Source organism: Lissotriton vulgaris, chromosome 8, assembly GCF_964263255.1.
Source record: "Lissotriton vulgaris chromosome 8, aLisVul1.2, whole genome shotgun sequence".
Classification (NCBI taxonomy): domain Eukaryota; kingdom Metazoa; phylum Chordata; class Amphibia; order Caudata; family Salamandridae; genus Lissotriton; species Lissotriton vulgaris.
This window is the reverse complement of record NC_141696.1, coordinates 1,289,130,233-1,289,151,816: the sequence shown is the minus strand read 5'-3', so window position 1 is coordinate 1,289,151,816 and position 21,584 is coordinate 1,289,130,233. Positions and strand designations below refer to the sequence as shown.

Here is a 21,584-nt window from a genome sequence, read left to right as displayed (position 1 = left end):
GCTGCAGGGACAGAATACAGACATATGAAGAGAGTTTGCCTGCACGCTCTAGGCCCAAAGACTTTTGGTCCTACTTCACTGACTATTTGGTCACGTTGGAATCTGACACAGAATGATAGGTAACACAGTGTGGATGGGTGTGCGGGGGACTGTTATGGGTAGGGGTTGGGATGGGAGGGTGATCTGGGTGCATGGATCGAAGTTGTTACACTGTGCTACTTGACCGGGACGATTAATATGTATGGGTCTCATGGTTGGGGTGTTCTTTGTTAATGTTTACTGTGTATGTTTTAATACACCAACAAAATTACCATAAAATAGGCCTCATTTATGTGCTTCACGCCGCCGGACGGAAGTTGTCGGCTGAATGGCTGTGTATAATACATGTTGAACACGCACTTTATTTTGATTGCAGCCGGCCCCAGGGTTGTAGGCTCCTGGCTGTGTAACTCTCTGATGATGTGAATAAAGGTCTACCAAAAAAAAAAAAAAAAAAAGTTTTGGGTCTCCAATTGATAACCCCAGAAAAGCACTGTTTCCTTCTGTTTACGCATTTTAGCGGTCATCCTAAGTTTATTATTGTAAAACACACGTTGCAGAAATAAACTCTTTTTAAAAAGACTTAGATTTGCATGGGGAACATCCTCAATGAGAACCACTATAAATGGCCTTTATTTATTTTAAAAACTCCTTTAAAAAAAATTTTTTTACAAACAGTAAGTGAGATGCCAGATGTTTTTCTGATATTTCTCGAACAAACTGTTGTCTTGATTCCTACACAGCTCTTACCTCTATGAAAGACAACACCTTCCTTTTGGAAAAGGCGAAAATCTATGAATTTTTCATTTTCTTCACCAAGCTAGTGATGTCACCAACTGGGTACACTTGAGACACTGCACGCCAGCCTCTATCTTTTCCCTCACTTTGAGGGGAAACACTCTGGAGTGTTCTTTAAAATCTCTATATCTCAGTGTATTTCAGTGGTAGCTTTTAACATGAAGGGAAAGAACAAAGTGCTTCTACACTCGTGGAATAGAGCACAAGCAGGCCTCTACTGAAGTTTACCCACTCACAATTTGACAGGAGTCACAAACTTAGTCCATCCATTCATCTTATTATTCAAGAATAGTTGAAATAAAAAAAGATCAGACATTTAGGTCATTGTTATTTCAACTGTTGCAACAAGGTTCACCAAATCAGGTCCTCAGGTGTACATAGGAGCAAATATCTGAAATATCAATGTGGGCTGGATTTGCGTGGGCACAATTTTACTTAATAATATGTTCCTTGTTCATTTGTTTGAGCCTTTTCAAAGAATTTCCTATCATCCCATTGATTAAAATATTCAGAAAGTCATAGCCAATCCGGAACACTAGACTAAACAGACTTTAACCAAATTTAGAAAGTGGCTTCGTGTTACAGGCTAAATTGTACATTAGTTAAGGTATAAAAAAATGATTTCTTAGTTTAATTTGTATACAAATAAAACAAATGGTATAATATTTACCTATTTGCCCATTGGAGAAGTGTAAGACTTCAAGCCCATCTGGATAAGTAGTATGTGTTGTCTGAGCATCAGAAAAGTAGTAAATCTGTTAAAAGGAAACATACAAGCGACACTTGTATCTGGGTATAAACTAATGATGCCGTGCAATAGCATGAAAAAGATCTTCTGTATTTAGATGTAATTTGCTTCTATGTCATACCTACCACTGTCTGATCAGGCATCACTCGCTTGATATCGCCATTGAAAAATGTCACAGTCACACTTGTTCCATCTGCGCTTGCTTCTTTCCGGGTTCCATTGGGAAAGAGAATAACATGGCAACCGTTTTTTAAAATCTTTTCTACCTAGAACAGAAATGAAGGTGAAGAAAATGTTACTTGCTGTAATCCTGGTTCTGCATTGTAGGAATATTCACTGTAGGCATAAACGTAGAATTAATTCAGCCAGCATGTGTGAAAACTGGAACATATCGGTCATATTCCGTGTAGGTAGACATTATCAAAACTGTTCAACAAACATGTCACCTCTATATAATAATAGAGGTAGCGAAGTGCACTGTGTAGAGAGTCCAGTGGATTCCCCCATTTGGTTTACAGAGCCTAAGTAGATCGTACTAACACTCTCTTTTGAGGTAATGGGGGCAAGCAGTTAGGCTTATCAGAGAGCAGTGCTAAGCATTTGTTGTACTTACGGAGGCAATAATGAGACACACTCAAAGAATAAATCGGAGACCAAATTAGAAAAATAATTATTTTTATAAATGTAGTAAAACCAAGAACGTCGTTCAAAGCTAAGTACTGTTTCCATAATCAGTTTTTACAGGCAAAGTCGTACGCTTAACGCACAATGCAATCCTATTTGAAGAAAATACATGTATGCATAACAGCAAGTACAGTCGGTTTCAGGGGTTTACCTTCTGAGTTTTGGATTATAGTTGACCAAGGTCCAAAGTGCTACCAGCAGTTCTTCGGGAACTGCCCGGGTTTAGCCGGGAGCAGGGTACTGGTGAAGTTGGGAGCTGTGCGCGTTATGGAAAAGTGGGCCACCTGAAAACAGGTTGCACAGGGAGTCTTGGGGACAAGTCAGAGAGCTCCCAAACGGGGGATTGGGTTGCAAGGGGTCTTGGAGCAAGGGGGCAGAGTCGGTTATTCAGTACCCAGGCCAGGTTGCTCGGTTGCGGGGGTCTCAGTGATGCAGATGTCCCTCGGTGGCTGATCAATCGTGGTGCAGTCAGAATCCGGATTGGATTCCAACTGCTGCTGTTTGGTACAGTGCGTCTGGCACCCCGGGTATTGGTGCTGCATGTCTCTGGTTGGTCCTGGGGCCTTCACACTTGGTGAGGAGACATATCTGACCCTGAAGAGAACAGTAACCTCCTCCTGGTCATCTGCGGTGTCGGTCGGGCTAGGGAGCTGCGAGGTGGTGGACCGGACTCTGCTTTTTGGTGCCTGCAGACTACAGGGGAGTAGCTCCTCTACTCCAAGGGGGACCGCAAGCAACTTTTGAAGTGCTGGCAGGCTACCAAAAGCTGTGGTAGATCTCCAGCTTGCAGGACGAGTCGCTCTGTTGCGATTGTAGAGAGAGTTGCAAGCAGGCAGGGTTTCACGGCAAAAGTCCACAGCTCTACTACTGGTCTCTCCAGGCAGTGACTCTTCTTCGTCCTTCTCTTGATCCATCAAATCTCAGTTCATGGGTGCCAACTAAATACTCAATCTAGGGGCGTTCCGGGGAATGACTGGTAGTAGCCAGTTGGCTGTCAACGTTTAGGGTGTCTACACTTTCTGTGGCGAGTGGGTATAACCTTGACCCTAGAAGGCTAATTCTGCTCCAAAACAAGATGGAGGGAGCTGAAAGGTGTTGTCCACCTCAGCTAGTCCACCTCGGGTTGTTCTGGCTTTCCTACCTATCTTGCCGCCAAAAGTGGGGTCTAGACGGGGGGCTGGCACCTCCACTAGCTGGAGAGGCCAAGGTCGCATAACAAAGGTGGTGAGGCCTTTGACGCTTCATGCCCTGGAATGCAGAATCTGTGTGGAGGTGAGAACACCTCTGCCCAGAGCAGGATTTGTTCCTGGCCTCCAAGTACGAAGGCTCTAACCTCAAGTTGCCAGAAACTCATCTGTGGTGGCTAGCTGGTCCAGACCAGTCAGTCAACACAACAGTAGTCTGTAGGTTTTCAGGGGGCACCTCTAAGGTGTCCTCCCTCTGCATGCATTTATTAATAAATCCATTACTGGCATCAGTGTGGGTATATTAAAAGGAGATGTTTGGTACCAAACATCTAGGGGTACAGTAAAGCCATCATGTAACTGGGGAACTTGTAATCACAAGTGTCCAGCCTGTTAACTCATTATGGCTTCCCTGTGCACTTGTGTGATCCAAGAGTTATCTTAGATATCACAGGGACACATCCACTCATGCAGATTATGCTCACACACGGTATAGTGCACCTTGCCCTAGGGCTGTAGGGTCTGCTGTCGGGGTGACTTACCTATACCACGTAGTGTTTTGCAGGCATGGCACACAGTGATGTGTGCCATGTCGACTCTTCATTTTTCTCTGCACTAAGACACACGGTGCCTGCTGTGATCTCCGGCGACGGGCCACTCACGCTGAAGGTGGCACACGCGCACTGGAGTGGGAGAGTATGTGTGCGGCCTGGACTGCTGCTGGCAACTTGAGGAGGCCGCGACCTGCTGGCTGAAACCATCTTGCTACCTTTCATTGGTGCTTCATCTGCAGTTACTTGTTGAAGGCGCATTCAAACCCCTCCGCTGGGGGTTAGCGTGTGCACAGGTATCGGGGGCACACAACCAAGTTATATCCTTGTGTCGTCATGGGCAAACCAGATACCAGACAACCGAAGTTGAACTTTGAGGCAGCGAAGCGAGGTGCCCGGAACGTGCCAGATAAACAGGACCTCAACAGGAGAGATGAGGCCCAGGTGGGCTGCTGATGTGCAAATAATCCTCCAGGAGTTCAGACAAGGGTTCGTTACCATCGTGGATAAGGTGGACAGAATGTAGTCACATATGGACGCCATTGTACACAAGTTGGAGGGGCATGAAGACCGTATAAAAGAGGCAGAGCAGCGCATCTCAGAAACAGAGGTCACAACACCCAGAAACACAATGCAACTGATCACATGGATAAGCTCCTGAAGCTTATCGCTGCAAAGAACGAAGTCTTAGAAGCGCGCAGTAGGCGCAATAATATTCGCATACTAGGAATTCCTGAATCGACCAACACAGGCGAAATGGAAGAGTACGTCGAAAAACTGAAGTTGTCAGCAATCGGAGCAGAGTCCTTCTCCAGCCAGTTAATTATAGAATGGGCTCACCGAACCCTGTGGCAGGGCCGACTGCCAGGCAGCACTCCACGTCCTCTAATAGCGAGACTTTTAAACTATAGGGACCAGGATGTGGCCCTAAGGGCTGCGAGAAGTAAACAGAGCCTATCATATGACGGAAACACGTTCTCCATCTAACCAGATTTTACGCCTAAAGTCCAGGAAGAGAGGCTCAAATTTATGGATGTCAAAAATAAGCTGCGGAAGGCCCAAACTGACTACGCGCTATTGTATCCGGCACGTCTAAACTGGGGTGGCAGATTGGGCTAAAGAACGGTGATGGATTAAACCCAGATCTTTTGACTGGGTGTGAGTGTTTGATTCAGATGCTCCGTCCATCACCGCCCCCTTTTGTACCATGTACTCTGCCATCCTGGAACGCAGGCCCAGTAAACAGTCTACAATATCTTGGTTAGGCTCTTTGAGAGGTCTCTCCTAGCCTTCCTTAACCAGACAAAGGGGTCCCCTTACAGGATGGCCCAACAGAAGTTCAAAGGGAGAATAACCTACTCCATTCTTTGGCATTTCTCTGTAAGCGAAAAGCAGGCATAACAAAAGGACATTCCATCTCCTTCTGAGTTTTTCAGGGAGTCCCATTATCATGTCTTTTATGGTTTTATTGAATCAGGCAAAAAGACCATTTGTTTGTGGGTGATATGAGGTAGTGAACTTATAGGTCACTCAACATTCATTCCACGTGTGTTTCAGGTAGCCAGAGATTAAGTTTGTACCTCTATTTGAAACCACCACTTTAGGGAAACCCACTCTGGTAAACATACCAATGAGGGCCCTAGCTACTACAGGACCAGAAGTAATCCTCAGGGGAATTGCTTCAGGGTACCTGATAGCATGATCCACTACTACCAGCATGAATCTGTTTCCTGATGCAGTTGGAGGGTCAAGGGGATCGGCAATGTTACTCCCTACCCTTCCAAAGAGTAATCCAACCACTCGAAGTGGAATTAAGGGAGCTTTTGGGTGGCCATCTGCTTTGCCAATGTCTTGGCAAGTGGCACAGGAGTTGCAAAACTCCTCACCGTCTGGGACACGTTTGGCCAGTAGACGTGCCGAACTAGCCTACTCTATGTCTTGCTTGTACCTAGATGCCCAGCTAGGGGGATGTCATGTGCCAATGTGAGGAGAAACTCCCTATACTTATGAGGCACTACCACTCTCCTGGTGACACCAGGTTTGGGGTCCCTGGCCTCAGTATACAAGACCCCTTCCGCTCAATAGGTCCTATGGGAGCCACTGGCATCTCCCTTTTCCTATGTAGCAGCATGCTGTCTCAAGTTCAAACTGAAGGATAGATGCTCTGTGTAGGATAGATCCTCTGTGTAGGAAGGTGGATACCTGACTATATGATTACCCCAACTTTTTGCCTAGCTGGTTTTCGACTTAGTTGGCCTGGGATCCTGCTAATCAGGGCACCAGGCTATCTGCTCTCACTGTAAAATCGACTCCATGTACTTTAGGTACATCTCCAATTGGACATTGGATTACCTTATCAGCCCCTGTATAGTGTAGTACCATAGGTACCCAGGGCATACGTGCATCCAAGGCCTACCAGGGGTTGCAGCATGTATTATGCCACCCCTGGCTGGCCATCCCTGAGTTACAGGGTCTGATAAGGTGGCCCAGTACCAATTGGTAAATGCACCTAAGGTACACGTGTCAATTTAGTGAGAGAACAGCAAGGATGTGGGTCTGATTAGCAGGCCCACAGCCAGAGAAGTCGTAAGCCAGTGAAGCAAAAAGCAAAAATCTGGGGTGATCATAGGATTGCAGACCCTACTCTCCTACACTACTTACCAGTATGCATCTGTTCTTGGCATGTAGGGCTGCTGACATTCATATCTGTGCATAGATCGCCGCCTAGTGTTGGGTCCGGATGATTGCACATTGTTGTCCTGGAAGAGTCTTCGAAGTATCACGATAGGTGGCTCCTCCCTTGGACTACAGTGCGCATGGGCATCCTCTCCATCCTCAGATTGTTTTTAGCAATTGTGGCAGAGATGGAGTATGATACAGTAAGTGATGTCCATGCTAGAAAGTAATAGTGAATGCTACAGCTGTGACGGGCACCCGGGAGGAGGGTAGGCGATATGAATGTCAGCAGCACTACATGCCAAGAACAGATGCATACTGGTAAGTAGCATATTCCATTCGAGGCATGTGGGCTGCTGAATTCATATCTGTGCATAGAATGTATAGCAGTCTCTCCCCTAGCGGTGGTTGCCTGTGCCAGCTGCAGCAGTCTGAAAAAGAGTTTTGAGAACAGCCTGTCCTACAGCTGCTTGGAGTGTACATCTACGCAGTAGTGTTTGGTAAATGTATGTATGGTAGACCATGTGGCTGCTCTACATATCTCCTCGAGAGGAATGTTTCCTAGCAGTGGCGGCTGGTGACATTTGAAAGTGGCGGGGCGTAAAATTAGCATCACCGACTGCACTTGCTTACCTTGTCACACTGCATTTGAGCACAGAAAGCCATTTTTTTACTTTGCTTTCTCGCTGGTGCGAGAAGAAATATCAGATCAAGTGCATCCATTTAAAGTTTGATGCATTTTTACTTCCCTCTGCCTAGCATTCCCCTAATGGCCGGGGCCTCTCCGGCCACACTCACTTTTACATTACTCCCCAACATTCTCTCACACTGCCTGCCTCTATTTTTCTCTATCCGTCTGGCTGTGTCCTTCTGTCTTATTTTCTCTCCCAATGTCTTTCTCACTCTCTCTCTAATTCCAGACATTCATACGGATCTACGGAGTTAGAGGAGGAAACAAGTGTAAGATTTAATTCCTTTTGAAAAATTCAAAATAAACAAAAAACAAACACACAAAATAAAACTCCACTTTTCCCCCAGGAAAAGCAATACAAATGTGCAACTGCGGGGAGCAGAAAAGCCTGAGTATGGCATTTATAGTGACCTTTCCATTATTCGTCTCAGGACCTCACTATCTCGAAAGTAGTGAATTGAAATGATTGGAAAACAACAGTAATGTGCAGGCAAACACATTCACCTAAAAAAACGATGTCGGAACAATCAAACACTTTAAATATTGGATACATCTTGGTAGCTCAGGGCTGTTTCATTCAGCAAAACAAAAATATACAGCCGGTGATAGCGTTTTACAATTAAAGGTGCCCCCGGGCAAAGCTGTTCTTAATTGAATAATACCATAATCTTTACGAATCCTCCTGCATTCTTGAAAAGACGCCACTAAGTCAAAGGCAAACACGCAGCAAAAAAATATAAGACCAAGGTCACTCACTCAGGAGGATGCAATAAAAAGAGCGGATTCGATCAACATTACTTTCATTACATCATATTTCAGTATCATTTGTGTTATTAACCTGGGCCTGGCACCTATCCAGGCGGGGGACTGGAGCGTGAGTGTGATTCTGTCTCTTCAGCCAGTGATGGGAACCACACTCGTGCTAGACCACCCTCTGCTGTGGCGTTCGAGAGATAAGCTGGTGTTTCCCTGAACACCTACAAGAGGGTCACTTCTGCCGCCTCCGCTGGGCCTGCATGTGTGAAGTCGACCACCATAAATTATAATGCAGTCACGGATCCTGCTCCCAATACTCGCGGGTAGGGGGAGGGGGGGGGGGGCACGCAGGGAAGATAAAAATAAAGCAAGTAAACAACTACTAACCAGGTCCGCGCCGCCTTTGTGTGCAATTAGCTGCCGGCGGGCAACACAATATGCCTCTTTAGGATCCTTGAAAAACGGACCTGTTCCCATGCATCATTAGTATACTTATGGAAAGTAAGTTGAACTTGATGAGAGGAATCGGCAATAGACAAATTGTCTATTAGAGAGGGTCTATGACACCACAGAGAAAAACAGCAGGCAGGGGCAGCATCTATTAATCACGCACACCTGCGGGGGCCCTGGGTGCAAATTTCCCACCAATGGCGGCACCAGCTTTGGTCGGGACGACCTGAGGGGATGAGGGGGGAGGCGGGAGGGGTTTGGAAACGCATGTCATTAACACATTACACAATGAAATAAATACATTAATAATACAAATATAAATAAGTTAAATAAACGTAACTTACAGTCCAGCAGACAGACTCCAGAGACTTCATCCGTCCCGATTCCCGCCGTCCTCGCTTTCGAATCATGCAGGCAGCACCAGCACGTCATCAGGAAGGCGGCGCAGCAGGCAGCCTCCCTCTCCACTGCCGCTTTTTTCATTGGTGCGGCCGGCTGCCCCAGGTACGTCATTTTCTCTCTGTATGCTGCTGCTGCAGCATACAGAGAGAACAGGGAGAGTTACTCGAGGGCAGGGGGGAGTGGCTTGGGGGAGTGGCTTTCCCACTGTTGGTAATACAGTCTGTTTGGGCGGCCTCAGGCGGCCCATACAGTCAGTATTACCAACAATGGGCAAGCCACTCCCCCAAGCCACTCCCCCTGCCCTCGAGTAATTCTAACCAGGAAGTTGTGCTTTCTCGCCGTGGGAAAAGGCAGAAACAATGGTAGTTATATAATATGATAACTACCATTGTTCTGCCTTCTTGCACGGCGAGAAAGCAGGGGGGGCGGCGCCCAAACGCCCCCATGCAAAAACCGCCACTGTTTCCTAGGAAAGCCATGGATGCCCCCACTTTGCGTGTGGAATGCGCTCTTGGGGGAACTGTTAAAGTGCGTTTAGCTTTAATGTAACATATTTGAATGCACTTAACTATCCATCTAGCTAAACCATTTTGGAAATGGGGTTGCCTTTGTGCTGTGGTGAAAAGGCAACAAACAACTGTTTTGTCTTCCTGAAATCTTTTGTCCTGTCTATGTAATATAGGAGAGCCCTCTTAGCATCTAATGTGTGTAGAGCCTGTAGGAGAGTAGGGTCTGCAATCCTATGATCACCCCAGATTTTTGCTTTTTGCTTCACTGGTTTACCTATGATCACCCCAGATTTTTGCTTTTTGCTTCACTGGTTTACGACTTCTCTGGCTGTGGGCCTGCTATCAGACCCACAGCCTTGCTGTTCTCTCACTAAATTAACAAGTGTACCTTAGGTGCATTTACCAATTGGTACTGGGCCACCTTATCAGACCCTGTAACTCAGGGCATAGGTGTACCCAGGGCCTACCAGGGGCTGCAGCATGTATTATGCCACCCCTGGCTGGCCATCTAAATCTGACACAACTGGCTGCACGACAGCTGGGGCAAGGTGGTGTAATCACCCTTTGCTTTAGATATAATATACCTATATCTAACCCTAAAATGGACATACAGATTCTTATCAGTCACTCCTATGGCAGGCCTTGACAATCCTGAAGGCAGAGTGCTTGGAATCGTGTGAGATGGTGCTCTGGCATGAGCTGAGCCCGTTTGCAGCTTGCGGAACTAAGTCCTAATAGCTGTTCCATGATAACGCGTACCATATACTCTTAAGTGCATTATAATCCTCGTTGTTAAATGCTATCTTTGGTATCGCTTTATCAAAACATGTCGAGTAAGGTGTCATACGAATTGGAATACTAACCCCTCGCCAATTCTGGCGACGGGGTTAGCATTCCACCCTTCTAGAGGGACACGACATGTATGTAACTGTGAACCCCGGTTAAAGTTAACTCGAGCCTCAGCATCACAAAATGGATGCTGCCACCACAGACACAAGTCTGACCCCCTGCAGCTGGGAGTCCTTCCAGCGAGGGGAGCTTGGACAAAGGGTTTCCTGTCAGGGGCGGTGCTAGCACCATCCCAGACAGGGTTTTGTGTATCCTGGGTAGGCAGGGCTTTAGAGGAAGGTGACTGCAAGTGGCACCCCGGTGCTCACTATGCATCTGCCGGCTAGAACCAGTTCCAGGGGCACACCAGCCCCTGAGCTGGGGAAAGTCCGGCATGGGAGAGGGGTGTAACCACCCCCCTTCCTGGTCCCACCCCTAGGGCAGGACCTAGTCGCGTACCCACCCCTTTCTTTAGGATAAAGGCAGGAGCGGGGACCCTTCCAAATTAGATCATCTTTGAATCCTGAAACTACTTTCTACGAAAGGAACTCTCGACTTCTTCTCAAGATTTCTCCCTTGTGGCTAAGGAGAAGTCACCCTGCACCCGCAGGCACCATCTAAGAACACTGCGGTTTGCTGCACGTCCTTCCTCCGGAATCCAACCGACCAGCACGACGAGACCCGGCTTCCCTGGCACCTCTGACCTCTACCTACCTCTACAGCTAAGCTGAGAACCGTAGGTGCGACGAGACCTCGAGGGACCGGCCATCATCAGAACTGCACGACTTCTATCCAGCACGACCGCCGAGGGATCCTCGAGTGAGTGCTTTGGGGTCCGAGAAGCCCCGACCCTGAGCAGCTCCAGCACCGAAGTCCAGCCCCCCAGCATCCACGAGATCTGCGTGGGGCCCTTCTGCTTTTTGCTGCTCACCGCGTTGTCTGGCTACTAGCCCGCTGGCTTGTGGCCTTCCCGACGACGAACGACGACATCACCACTGCTGGTCTGGTTGCTCCAGACTGGCCCTTGCTCCCTTCCAAAAGAGGAGCACCCCGGACCCTCCTGGTCCACTCCAGACGCCATTTTAGGTCCACCGCGTGGGCTTGAATTTGCCAAGACTTGTTGCCCAATCCTGGGTCCAGCGACGTCGACAGCAGCAACCATCGTGGGACCGCTCGCACCTCCATCCTGGTCGCCGACAACGCCTCCTGGTCCGTGAGACTGCAGAGCCCAGCGTCGCCCACTCACCTGGTCGAGGTGATTCCATCCGGTGCCATCCTGGTGCCCATCTAATCACTGGCTAGTGATTCAGAACTTGGTCCCCTCTGCTTACAGGTGTCTTCCATCTCCGATCCAGGCTTGGATCACTTCGAACTTCTTCACTGGTCGCCTGCCAGCAACTTCTTCTTTCAGGCTCCTGGTCCATCAACGAGGATTCCCGACGACACTTGAACCCTATGCAGCCACAGCCCCTGGGCTAGGCAAACCGAGTACCCCGGTGCTCCAGCGTAGAACAACTCTCTAAGTGCCTAGATCCACTTTCGTTTTTGACCTACCTAGTCGGGTTCGCCCGAGAACACTAACTTTTGCTTTTACTAGCCTCCATAGACTTTGTCCCGCATTACGCGTGAGAGTGCACACTCTGCACCCGAGTCCCCTAGGCCTCCTGCTAGTAATCTGAAGGTTCAGTAGGCCAGTCCTAGCGATTCCAAACCCTATGAGATTAGTACTTACCTGCTAGTAAATTCGCATTCCACTTTTGTAGTATATGGTTTTCCGTGCCCCACGGGCATTTGTGTAAATTGTGCAACTTATAGTATTTTCCTAAGAGTTTTGTTGTGTGCTTAGTACCCTGTCCTCATAAAGAGTACAGGGATGTTGTGATCTAAATAAATATACTGTTTATTTTCATAACACTTGTGTGGTGTCCTTTCACTTGGTGTTCAAGGAGTATATGTGATGGTATAACAGCTGGCTTAACACGCCCTCTAGAGTTTAGCCCGAAGACTGCTCGTATCCATGCTACTAGGATAGCTGGTCCATAAGGTTGACTTACAACCAATCATCAATAAGGGTTGTTTGGACTGATACAAAGTGCTCACTAGAATAGTGAACATTATATATCAGGCCAACTTCTCACAGAGCCATTTCAGGTACTGACTGTGGATTTGGGAAGAACACTGGCAGTTCTATTGTTTGAGTGATGTGGGAGTGGGATATCACTTTTGGCTTGAATTTAGGGTTTGTCCTAAGCACGACACTATTTGCATGAATTTGGATGAATGGTTCTTGAATAGTTAGGGCTTGCAGCTCGCTAACTCTTCTAAGAGAAGTAATCACTACGAGAAAAGCCACCTTCCATGTTAAAAATTGTATTTCACACGAGTGTAAAGTTTCAAAAGGTGGTCCCATTAGTCTGGTTAAAACAACATTTAGGTTCCAGACAGGTGAAGGTGGGTGTCTTGGGGGGATCACTCGTTTGAGCCCCTCCATGAATGCTTTAATTGCAGGCACTCTGAATAGCGAAAGGTGCTGCCTGTTTTGAAGGTAAGCTGCTATGGAAGCTAAGTGTATCCTTATGGATGTATAGGCTAGATTGCAGCGGTGTAGGTGCAAAAGATAGCATATGATATTTTGAGTTGATGCGTCTAGTGGGTTTATGTCATTGTTGTTACAATAAATAACAAAACGTTTCCACTTTGCCGCATAGCATGCTCTTGTTGTGGGTCTCTTTGCCTCCTTGATAATGTTCATGCAGTCAGGAGGTAAGTTTAGGTAGCCAAACTCTAGGACTTCAGGAGCCAGATTGCAAGGTTCAGCTGCTGCGGATCTGGGTGCTGAATGTCTCCATGGCTCTGAGTTAAGAGACTGGGTGTTAGTTGTAGTCTTTGATGAGGCACCACGGAAAGTTCTAGGAACGTGGTGTACCACGGTTACCTTGCCCATGTTGGAGCAACCAGGATTAGCGTCATGGAGCGCTGGCGCAGTTTGCATGCCACTAGCGGTATCAACGGTGCTGGTGGAAAAGCGTAGGCAAATTTGCCTGACCAGTTCATCCATATCGCATTGCCCTGAGACTGCGGGTGTGGGAATCTTGCGGCGAAGTACTGGCATTTTGTGTTTTCTTTTGTGGCGAACAGGTCTATCTCTTGTTGTCCCCACTGTTGGAAGTATGGTTGTAGCACTGTGGGATGAATCTCCCACTCGTGCACCTGTTGGCTGTTTCTGCTGAGCAGGTCCGCTATTTGATTGTCCTTGCCTGGGAGGTGTTCCGCCATGAGAAAAATGTTTCTTTGAATGGCCCACTTCCACACGCTCTGAGCTAGATGCGACAGCTGTGGAGAGTGTGTTCCTCCCTGTTTCTGTAGGTAGTACATTGCAGTCATGTTGTCCGTCCGGATCTACACGGTCTTGTTGCACAGATGTACTTTGAACGCTTTCATTGCCATAAAAATTGCCATCAGCTCCAGTAGGTTGATGTGCATTTTCTTTTGCAGTTGTAGTAATACTTTATTCGATACATGTATCATAAAAGTACAAACATAAAAAATACATACAAAAGTTTCGAGTATTACAGTTCCTCCTAAAAACATTGCATCATTACAAACAATTAAAACTAAAGGGGAAATATCATAATTAAAATTCATACTGAGTCATGATCTGTGCAAGAATGGGACAACAGCCTTTTGCTGCGTGGTCCATAAGCCCTGCACTGTGTGGTGGAGGACATGGGCTCCCCACTCTATTAGGGATGCGTCCGTCGTCAACACTATTTGTGGTACAGGCTCTTGGAACAGTCGTCCCTTGCAAAGATTTGTGGATTCCACCAATGCAGAGAGTTGTATGCACGACCGCTCACCAACACTAGGTCGTTCAATTGTCCTTGAGCCTGGTTCCACTGACGTGCTAGGCACTCCTGCAGCGGACGCATGTGTAGTCTCGCGTGAGGGACTATGAAAATGCATGAGGCCTTCATGCCTATTAGTTGGATAAACACTCGGGCTGGGAGCGAGTGTTGGGGCCTGAACTTTTGGATCAGCCTCTGAATGCTGTTTATTCTGGCAGAATTTGGCTGTGCTTTTGCTGCCAGAGTGTCTATTGTAGCTCCCAGGTACTGTTGTACGTGGGCAGGCTGAAGATGGGACTTTTGGTAGTTTAGCAAGAAACCTAAACTGTGCAGGAGGTGAATAGTGCGTGACATGTGGCTGGCACTTTGCTGGGCTGACTGTGCTTGTATCAGCCAGTCGTCCAGATATGGACAGACATAAATATGCTGTCTTCTTAGATGTGCAGCTACTGTCGCTAGGCACTTGGTGAACACCCTTGGGGCTGTCGTCACCCCAAAAGGAAGGACTTTGAATTGGTAGTGCTGATTTTGTATTGTAAACGTGAGATATTTCCTGTGTGCCAGGTAGATTGGTATATGGAAATATGCGTCTTTGAGGTCTAGTGTTGCGAGGAAGTGTCCTTGACGCAACAGTGGTAATACCTGCTGTAGAGTGATCATGTGGAAATGCTTTGATAAGATGTATTGGTTTAGGGGCCTGAGGTCTAAAATTGGTCTGAGAGACCCGTCCTTCCTGTAGTTATATTTTCCCAGACTGGCAGGAATTGCTGTAATCTTCCCCCCGACCGGTGTTACATGGTCTGGGGGTAGTGACAAGAAGTCACTGTTTGGTATTGGTAGAGGATCTGGTGGTGTTATTCCCTCGTCCTCTACCTTTGCTGTTATTGCCACGGTATCCACCTCTACTGTGTTTGTTGAAGGTGTTTTGCATGTTCCCTTTGTTGTATGAGGTTTGCTGTGCTGAGCCTCCTCTTGCAGCTCCTCTGTTGCTGGAGCGACGAAAGGAGCCGCCTCTGTATTGTTGTGATTGCACGGCTCCCATAGACTTGGCTGTCTCGGTATCCTTCTTCATCTTGTCTAATATTGTGTCCACATCAGGACTAAATAAATAATCAGGGTTTACAGGTTGATTGAGTAAAGTGCTCTGAACCTCATACTTAAACCCAGAGATGCGGAGCCACGCATGTCTTCTGAGCAGGACACTGGTATTGATAGTCCTGGCTGCTGTGTCTGCCGCATCTAGCGCACATTTGATGGAGGCGTTAGATATTAGCTTTCCCTCTTGTATTAGGAACTCTGCCTGTTCTTTATAAAGGTCAGGTAGATGCTGGAGAATTTGCTCTAGTGTGTCATAGTGTGCCCTGTCATACCTGGCTAACAGGGCTTGTGTGTTTGAAATTCTCCATATGTTAACTGCTTGAGCAGCTACCCTTTTGCCTGAAGCCTCCAGAATCTTAGACTCTTTATCTGGAGGTGGAGCCTCGCCAGTAGTCTGCAAATTAGCACGTTTACGTGCATTGGACACTACCAAAGAGTCTAAAGGCAGCTGTCCCTTAATGTATGTAGGGTCCAATGGCGCTGGCCTATATTTCCTCTCTATTCTGGGGTTAACCACCCGTGCCCTGGTTGTTTCCTTAAATATGTCCCCTGCGTGTTTAAGGACCCCTTTTAACATTGGCAATGTTTTGACTGATCTTTCAGAAGTGTTTAAAGTGTCAAAGAGGAAGTCTTCCTCAATGGGGTCTGCATGCATCTCCACGTGGTGATTGTATGCTGCTCTTTCTATCAATACATTGAAAGCAGCTGTGTCCTCTGTAGGCAAAGTTTTAACAGGGTATGCAGTATTGTCTGGAATGGGCTGAGAGTCTCCAGGATCTACAGGGTCAGACCATGGTTGATTCTGGTTGTCCTGGTCATTGTCCACAGTATAATTGTACTGTTCATTATCCTCATAGTCCATATCCTCATCTGTACGTGTGGGAGAATATGTATAAGTTTCTTGCACATGTGGTCTGATAGGCTCAAAGAGAATTGGAGATGTAGAAGTGTCTCTTTTCTTTTTGAGTGGTATCTTATAGGCCTCAGCATAAGTGTCTGGTCTGATTTTCCTTTTTGATAGGGTAACTTTGCCAGTATCGGGGTCAACATACAGTTTTGACTGTTCATCTGTGGAGGGCTCTTGCTCTTCTGGTGTTTTAGGTCTTTTCCCCGTTATCGCCTTTTTAGTTTGTGTCGGTCCGATTCCGGTTGTTGGTTCGACCGCTCTTGGCTTCACGTGTGTTGGAAGTCCGAATTTTATCGGTCCGAGGGACTTTTGTGTTTCGACAGTCTTTTTAGTCTGTATGAACTTTTTCGGATCGGTAATTGTTATTGATCCGACTGTTTGCGTCTATTCGATAACTACTTTTTGGCCTTGTGTCGTCTTCGGAGCTTGCTGCTTTGGAGCCATGTTTTGCTGCCTCGGCTCGACGGACCCCTTCGGTTCGATCCTTGCCTTCGGGTCGAGTGTCTTTGTGTGCACTGGCCTTGGTTTGTCGACTTTCTGTTGCGGTTCGACAACCGTCTTCTGTTGGAGTCCCTTGTTTGTGTTGCTTGGTGTCGACATCGATCTTGTCGGTTCGACGGCCTTTAGCTTCATCGTGGACATGGGTGTACTGGCTCTCGGCTCGACAACCCTTATATGCGACCCAGCCGGGTCGACGTCCATTTTCTTTTTGGTCGGCTCCGATGGATTCACACCTTTCGGTCCGAAGACTGTAAAGTCTATCAGTTTCTGTTTCGTTTCTATCCCTTTCGGTTTCGATATTACCAAGCTATGGTAATGTTGCACCGATGGCTCTTGTCTTATATTCTTAGCCAGGCTGAATTGCGGAGCTATAGAATCGATGTCATGATCTTGGCTAAGGCCTTCTGGCGATGCGTCGACCTGAGCCTCTGGAAGCCTATCAGTAAATGTACTGGGCTCCGGACTCACAGTTGGCCCTGTTTCCTCGCCGGAGTCGTCCTAGACGGCTCCGATGCCTGGATCGTCGTACCCTACCTCGACGATGTCTTCTCCTTCGTCCACGTAGTAGTTGGAGTCATGTTCTGACCCCTGTTCCGACTGCTGATCTGAGTCTCCAGCTTCGACGACCTCTTTGTCGTCTTCAAAGATGTTCTCCGGGTCAGGCGCTGGCTTCTGCATTGTCTGCCTCGCTGCTCGTCGAATCCGAAGTGTTTTCTTCGATCGAAATTGTGCACAAGCTAAGTAGTCGGCTTCATTGTGTTCTGGAGATAAACACTTGTTACACACAGGGTGTTTATCTATGTGTGGATATTTTGAGTTATAGTTGGGGCATCTTTTGAATGGACTTTGTTCCATTGACGATCGGTCCGTTGGTGTCGAAAAGGCCACGTGGCCAGATTCGACGTCCTGAATAGAAAGCAACAGGAATAAAGTTGTTGGCACCGATCGAATAACAATACTGACGCACCCGAAGGCCTTTTGGCCTTTTAGAAAGTTTGTAATCGATTCCGAACTCCGAGTTATGAAATTACATCCGAACCCAATGGCGGAAAAAAACAATCTGAGGATGGAGAGGATGCCCATGCGCACTGTAGTCCAAGGGAGGAGCCACCTATCTCGTGATACTTCGAAGACTCTTCCAGGACAACAATGTGCAATCATCCGGACCCAACATTAGGCGGCGATCTATGCACAGATATGAATTCAGCAGCCCACATGCCTCGAACACTGGGTTTCCCCGCAAGTCCACCTGGACTCTCCGACATCAACTAGGTTCTAACTTTTACGTTCCCATTGAAAGTCTATGAGAACTCGCGTGTGTGTTTAGACACTGCACACGCATCCTGTGAGACTCCTACTTCCTAACCTGTGGTTGTTCAGTTTAGTCCCAGCGATTCCCTAGGCCCCTGGCCTATTCACCTGTTCTGAAGTGGTTCTTATACCACTTACTTAGTATATGGTTCGTGAGGCCCCTAGGGCAGAATTATATTTGTGCAACTTATAGTATGCTTATTGAGTCACTTGTGCTGTATCTCGAACTCTGACTCATAAAGAGTGCAGAGGGGTTGTGTTAGTAATAAATACATATATATTTGATATAAACCTTGTGTGGTGTCCTTTCATTTGGTATTCAAGGGGTTATTATTGGTAAAACAATTGGCTTCACATGCTCTCTGAAGTATTAGCCTAAGACTGCTTTGTCCATGCTACCACTAGGATAGCTGGTCTATAAGGTTGACTTTACAACCATCACCATAAGGGTTGTTTGGACTGATACAGGGTGCCCACTAGAATAGTGGACATCACATATCAGGCCAACTTCTCACACTCTGCCCTTGGCAGAGCTCTTCGCTAGAGGGCCTAGGAACTCTGCCTGGTAATGCCCAAGTTCCTGGGACTCAATACCCTCTAAGGCTGATATGTCTTCTACCTGAGGAGAGGGGACCTGAGCTTGTGGCTGTTCAGAAGTTGGTTTCCCAGGCTTCTTACCTTTTGGAGGGTTGGGCCACAGTTTCAGGCTCTAACACTTCTTTTTCACCCTGGGCATGGAACTGTGCTCTGGGTTCTACGCACACCCATTCAGGGATTCCTAGCATGGCTGCATGGGACCCAAGCTTGACCTCAGCTCAAGAGGAGGACTCCAGAACGTTCCATTACAGACTTTTGACAGGAATTTCAGAGAATAGCACCACCCGTTTCAGACCAGTAACCCCTCCCCTCTCCAGGACTACAGCCCTGGAATGAACCTTAGTACCATAATCAGCCTGTCCAGCCAGATAGTGTCCTGGAGATACCAGTTTTTCCAGTCACTATGGTGTCACTTGCACCTGTATCTCCCAGTGCTTCCACCATGAGAGCTAATTCCCCCACTGTGCTGGGGGCGGGGGCGGGGGGCGCGCACAGCGCACCAGTGCTCATGACGAGCTCAGCTCGTCATGAGCCACAATGGCCGTGTGCTCATGATGAGCTGAGCTCATCTCAACCACACCCGTTTCTTCAGTTTGCATATGGCCATGTCTGAACTGGGGTGGCAGAGTGGGCTAAAGAACGGTGATGGATTAAACCCAGATCTGTAGACTGGGTGTGAGTGTTTGATTGGTTCAGATACTCCGTCCATCACCACCACCTTTTGTACCCAGAACCTCTAGATGGCAGAATCGGCCGGGGCATAGAACAACAGGCTGCTATCAAACGGAAGATCAATGAGCCGCTCCCGAATATTCACAGGGAACACGCCGTCCCGAAGACAGCATGGCGATGGAGGGCGACTGAGGAAGCCATAGCCCGGCCCAGCACCTCTGAGATGTCCAGAGTTGAGCGGAGAATAAACGCCGCTAGCTCCCGACCATCTAAAGCATGATGCCGTAAGTCCACCTGAGGACTTCGGGTCACTCCCCCGGTTCCTCTTGTCCCTCCACGCAGGCGGCTGCCTCTGCGGCGGTCGATCGAAGCCGCGGATCCTAAAGACTCAACCGAGTTCCACAAACAAGATGAGGCCCTCGCCAATACACACAAGGTGTTAAGGGCCCGCAGGGCAGCACTGGTTGAGGCAAAGATGTTGCGCCCCCAAGAGTCCAGCCAGCGAGCCTCTCGGGACGGCGGAGTCAACAGTGGCGGCAGGGAGGGGAAACCGGTCCTCAAAAATGGACTGGCAGCAGAGGGGTGGAGGGAGAGGCACGCCGGGTCACGTGATGCCGGAAGGTGTCGGTGCAGAAGGTGTTGAGGCACCGGATCCCTTGTGGCAGGATGCCTCCAAGCTCTCGTCAGGGAAGAAAGGAGCGAACTCTCAAAGGGGAGTAAGATCTCCCACCCACCAAAGCCCTGGTGGAGAACCTCCAAGAGATAGTGCGCCGGAAAATGAGCAATCGGGTCCCCCATGCACAGAATTCCCACAGCCGTGGACAAGGCGTGAGCGAAGGCCGCATCCGCCTCCGTAGGGCCCTACGGAGAAGAAAGTAGTTCCTCCATAGGTGACGGCTGTAGACTAAGTGAGCCGTCCACGAAGCCAAGCAGGACGGACAAGGGCCAGACCTGAAAGTCAGAAGGTACTGAAGAATGGGGTACCTGCCGCTCCGACGAGCACCTCTGCCTCAGAAATAGCAGGGAGCCACCCTTCGACGACGCCGGTTAAAAAGACACCACGCGGCAGCCAGTCTCTGGGGAAGGTGACACTAATATGCAGCCAGCCTCCGAAGAAGAGGGAGCGTCCGAAGACGAATCCACGGCACGACCTCTATGTGGAGCCGTGGAGTCTGCACCCTGAGGTAGGACACCAGCACCATCCGGCGCCGAGGGAGAGACCGGATAGGGCCCCTCCAAGTCACACTGCACCAGGGACCGGAGCCAAAGTGGCCAAGGAACGGTGCCGGAACGGCACTGACTCGACTGCCGCCGAGGCAGCCGCCTGCGTGGAGGGACGAGAGGAACCGGGGGAGTGACCCTAAGTCCTCAGCCCAGAATGTTGCGGAGGTGGTCCGGCGACCCATGTGGTGGCGCCAGGGACGAATCAACCTCCCACTCGCCCTCCGACAAGGCAGCCACCTGCGGGGAGGAACGAGGAAAGCCCGGAGGGAGACGAGGAGTCCCCACCCCACCTCGGCCCAGAGCAGGACGAGGAGAGGTCACCAACCCTTGTGGCGCTGCCCGAAGCAGACACCGGCACCTGGACGGCATCAGCTCAGCCTTGGACGAGGCCTTTGCCTGCTCAGAGGGCCGAGCGGGGCTCGGGGATGCGACCCGAGCCCCGGCAATCTCCAACGACACCACAGGGACTCCCGCGGGAGTTTGCGGTGTTGGCCTGAAGGAGGGACCCCAGAGTGGCCGCACCCCAACAGCACCACATCCTCTAAGCCTGGATCCGAACCAGTTGGGGCCGGAGCCCGGAGGGCCCTGCATGAGGCAAAAGATCCGTCGGCACACCAGGAGGGGAAGAAGGGGAAGGAGGAGGAGACACCAGCGAGGCCCACAAAGCTGCTGCGTATGTCTCCATTTGGACTCTCGACGCCCCCTCACCGGGAAACGGTGGATAGGAGGACGACACGCGGGCCGCATCACCCGCGGAGAACCCATGCCCCTGGAAGGCCGAACACCAGCCCCCGGGGACAAACTGCAACATGTACCCACCAGTTGTGATACTCTTGCGACATCGGAGAAGGACGAGGACTACTACCACGGCCGAATCAGTAGCCGTCCGCCGAAACTGATCGAGGGGAGGAGGTCGACCTGGAGAGACGCACTAATAGAAGTTTCATGCGGCGCTCCCGCTGCGACTTCAGCTTCAACTGTTGACACGCCTCACAATCAGTGGTGCCGTGATCCTCCCCCATACACCACATACAAATGAGATGAGGGTCCGTCGCTGACATAAGACGCCCACACGACGTGCAAGTTTTAAAGCTCGAAGGCATTCGCACACTG

The 21,584-nt window shown here is 48.9% G+C and overlaps 1 protein-coding gene across 2 annotated transcripts in view; it reads right to left on the bottom strand.

Moving 5' to 3' along the window:
• The window catches only part of CPAP (centrosome assembly and centriole elongation protein), a 354,772-nt gene that overhangs the window by 73,893 nt on the left and 259,295 nt on the right, over positions 1-21,584 (bottom strand). For both annotated transcript variants that reach the window (XM_086935221.1, XM_086935222.1), the window contains 2 exons: positions 1,711-1,851; positions 1,508-1,592 (listed from right to left, as the gene is read on the bottom strand). In XM_086935221.1, the coding sequence (XP_086791347.1) occupies positions 1,508-1,592; positions 1,711-1,851 (226 nt within the window). The remainder of the gene's footprint in view (positions 1-1,507; positions 1,593-1,710; positions 1,852-21,584) is intronic.